The sequence below is a fragment of the Prorops nasuta genome, unplaced genomic scaffold (genome assembly GCF_024137725.1).
Source record: "Prorops nasuta isolate Cenicafe-Biocafe unplaced genomic scaffold, Cenicafe_Pnas_1.2 PNAS00050, whole genome shotgun sequence".
Lineage (NCBI taxonomy): Eukaryota > Metazoa > Arthropoda > Insecta > Hymenoptera > Bethylidae > Prorops > Prorops nasuta.
In genome coordinates this window covers 385,890-389,336 of record NW_027116847.1, presented here as the reverse complement: position 1 = coordinate 389,336, position 3,447 = coordinate 385,890, and the positions used below count along the sequence as shown (strand labels likewise).

General features: G+C 38.1%; 1 protein-coding gene across 2 annotated transcripts; it reads right to left on the bottom strand.

The window, feature by feature from the left end:
- Positions 1–502: 502 nt before the first annotated feature.
- LOC136784232 (uncharacterized) lies at positions 503–2,728 on the bottom strand. 2 transcript variants are annotated; one of them, XM_066744782.1, is made up of 6 exons: positions 2,485–2,728; positions 2,170–2,400; positions 1,177–1,539; positions 928–1,084; positions 761–844; positions 503–674 (listed from the first exon to the last, which is right to left on the bottom strand). In XM_066744782.1, exons 1-6 carry the CDS (start codon positions 2,711–2,713, stop codon positions 662–664), a joined length of 1,077 nt encoding a protein of 358 aa, XP_066600879.1. In that variant the 5' UTR covers positions 2,714–2,728; the 3' UTR covers positions 503–661. The 2 variants fall into 2 exon arrangements, with proteins under 2 accessions (XP_066600879.1, XP_066600880.1); XM_066744783.1 differs by having other exon boundaries at positions 928–1,042.
- Positions 2,729–3,447: the final 719 nt, after the last annotated feature.

The following is a 3,447-nucleotide window of genomic DNA, read 5'->3' as shown; positions in this document are numbered from 1 at the left end:
TCCTCACTCAAACCGTTCGTTCGTCAAGAGGCACTGGACCCGTTTCTACTGGTCGTTTACTATATACAGCTCTCATTTTCAAGTATTGCTGATCTAGGCCAGCTTTGCAAAAAAAACACTACCCACCTTGAAACTCTTGTAATACACTCTTGTACTCAAAGAGAACCTTTCTCGACTTTTCCGGTCTTTCATCTTTTCATTTAAATATAAACAAAATACATTTCATTTTAAGCACATTTCTGTTAACATTATATCAGTATAAAGTCTCATAGCGATTTACCAGATGAATGTGATAAATGCACGAGAAAAATTTGCATTACGATGATTGATGAGATATATATATATATTGTTACGTTATACTTCATCCTTAATTATCTTGCTGGAAAAGCAACTAGGAATATGCGAAAATTCCCGGAAGATTCGAACTTTTTTCCTGCTTCGGTATTTACGGTAAACATTAATTATCCTGACGAGGATATGTTATCTTCCGAGAAAAAACTAATTTATTACGATTCAAATAAGTTGGAATTATTATTAGAAAAATAAACAAATTAAATAATTACAGCTTAATAAGGAATATATTAAATATACGTCAAGTAGGCAGGCTCGTACGGCTCATTCTGACAAAAATATTTCAGCTAAGCTAGTTAATTCGTTGCTTTCATTTTTTACCCCTGAAAGAGATGCAAAATTTAATGAGTTATTCTACATAGTTTCAAAATACAATGTCTGTGTACTATTATAGTAGAATAACACTCACCAGGAAGATGAACTTGCTTGCGCGCTGGCGGATGCTTGTGCGTAACTGTTGCCGCCACCATGGCTGCCACCACCACCGCCACATCTGCAATTAATACGAAAAATCAGAGACTCGTTTGGAATGTTTCGTCGAATGAAAAATCAAGTATTTTATTGAAAAATACGTACGTAGTGCAAGGTTGTTGCACCGGCTGGCAAGTTGGACAATATCCACCACCTCCACCGTGACCACCCTGACCACCGTATCCTCCATGACCACCATATCCACCATGGCCACCTCCTCCTGGAACAACCACCACAGGTATACCTATATATCCTCCACCTCCTTAAAAAAATAAAAAAAAAATAAAAAAAAAGTTGAAGCTATCTCCTCGTACAAACAAACGAATGCTTTGATTAAAAAAAATGTAAACCAACCTCCACCATATCCTCCGCCATATCCACCACCTGGATAACCACCGTAACCCCCACCGCCACCTGGATAACCACCATATCCGCCGCCACCGCCATATTTCTTCAAACACTTCAAGCACGGAGCCCTCCTAAAACGAAGCTTCTTCAATTTCTCCGGCTTTTCAGGATTTGGTTTCGTCGCCGCCGTCTCTATCTCTTCTACGTCTCTATTTTCCATTTCTACTTTGACCAAGCTGGTTTCTCCATCGTGATCGATCTTCTTAACCTTGAAACCCTCTCGTTCAAGGTCAGTCGCGATCTCGTCCAGACTAACTGGTTCATCTTCATTGTCCAATTCAACTACGAAGAGAAGCGTAGCTATTGGCTCTGCAAAGTAAAAACAACATTACTTTTTTGCATCAGTGATGTAACCATTGTCATAAAACTCGTGGAGAATCGATTTTTCATCCGTTTGTTTTCCTCTTATTGGTGGACTATGAGGAATCGAAGAAATCTTTGTTAGTCGATGCCATTATTCCATGCTCATCCATAAAAATAATTAGCGACTAATCACTGACCACGAATCGGAACTACGTTCTTCATAATTATGGAAAACAAACTCGATTGTTAATCCTACGTTATTATGTGCTCCAACCGCATATTCTCGATGATCGGTTTAAACTTTTCGATATACAGTAATTACCAGATGTTAAATTTGCATGGGCCCGAAATTTTTAATTAGGAGAGCAAAACCGAATAAATCCATTTTTATATGATAACGTGTATCCAGTAGTGGTGATCGATTCAAATTATTAAAATAAATCCTGCAAACTGTGCAATTTTCATATAAAAACCGAATAATTATGAATTTTATTTATTCAGCTTTGTTTTTAAATTACTCGCTTTACGATGTATTTAAACGATTAATCGACTACCACCAATGATACACATCTTCATAAAAACGTATTTATTCAGTATTGCGGCAAAGCTACTCAATTTATCTTTAAAAAGCGTTACCTGAAATGTCTGGAATCTTCTCAACAACTTCATTCTTCAACATATCCTCCGAAGATTCGGCGCTAGTGTTTTTCACTGCGTACAAGTTTACCACGTAAACAATGGCGGGTCGTTCGCCCTCTCTTTGCTCTCTTGTCTCTCTTAACTGCTCGGACGATGGGGGTGGAGGTGGTCTAAGTTCTGTTGCAAGAGTTGGTAAGCCATCGTCGGTTGCGACCGCTGTGGTTTGCTCTAAAACGCAAAGAAGGAATAATGTATTAATCAATTTAGGATTGTGTTGGTCTGAAATGTAAAAATAGGAATATTTTCACTCACCATCCTTCGGTTCCAACGGTATGGCAGATACTGCTGTGGCCAGCAATATGGCGGCCAATATTGTGAGAGTCCGCGATGCACCAGCCATCATGGGGGTAGCTGCTGTATCGGAGAAGGCACTGTGCTGGCTGTGATGTGATCTTTCAAAGTTTCCGCTTTTATAGGCATCGATCCTACGCGTGTAGAATCCTTCAGTAATTATATAACTCGCTGAGTAACCAGAAGCCATCTCTCTTGTTCTCACTGCATTACTGCCTCTACTATATACACATAGACGCCACTACCGCGAACATTTTTGGTTTTCCCACGGAAATTCCGGCGACCGTTGCGTCGGTCAAAACTAGACAAGCTGTTATTTGATTTTTTAATCGCGGATCTAATACACTGTGATTTCACAAATTCAGTATAAATAAGTGGATCATTCGTGTGATTAGTCGAGAATACAGACATGAATCATTTGTATGTTCTTAAAATAGTACAGTGAGGACATTCTCAAGTCTGGACATAATCTCTCGAGAAAAATAGTTTTTTGCTCTTTTATCAAAACTTTTTCTCCACTGTCGGCTTTCGCGTTCAGCTGTCAGCAGAATATATTTTAGCGCTTCTCTAGTCGAGCGAGAGAACAATGTAGCAAGCTACGAAACTTAAGTAGAGTTTACTTATAGCGCTACTTGTAATTCTAGATCTGAATCATTGTTTATGCTTTGTGCAGCATGGAATAAAGATTTAACTTCATAAATATCATAATAAGACGTCATTTTATACAAAATGGCTTGTAAAGAATATATATTAAAGTCTCATCGCTTTAATTCGCAATGCTATACATGTTTTACAGATTTTAGATCATAAAAATAAATTGTTTATTACGCGGCACTGTTCAATTGTGTGGTCAAATTTTATACTTCCAAGCAGTCATGATGAGTTCGAAAGGATTTTTTGTAGCTAAAGAACTTGCATACAAAC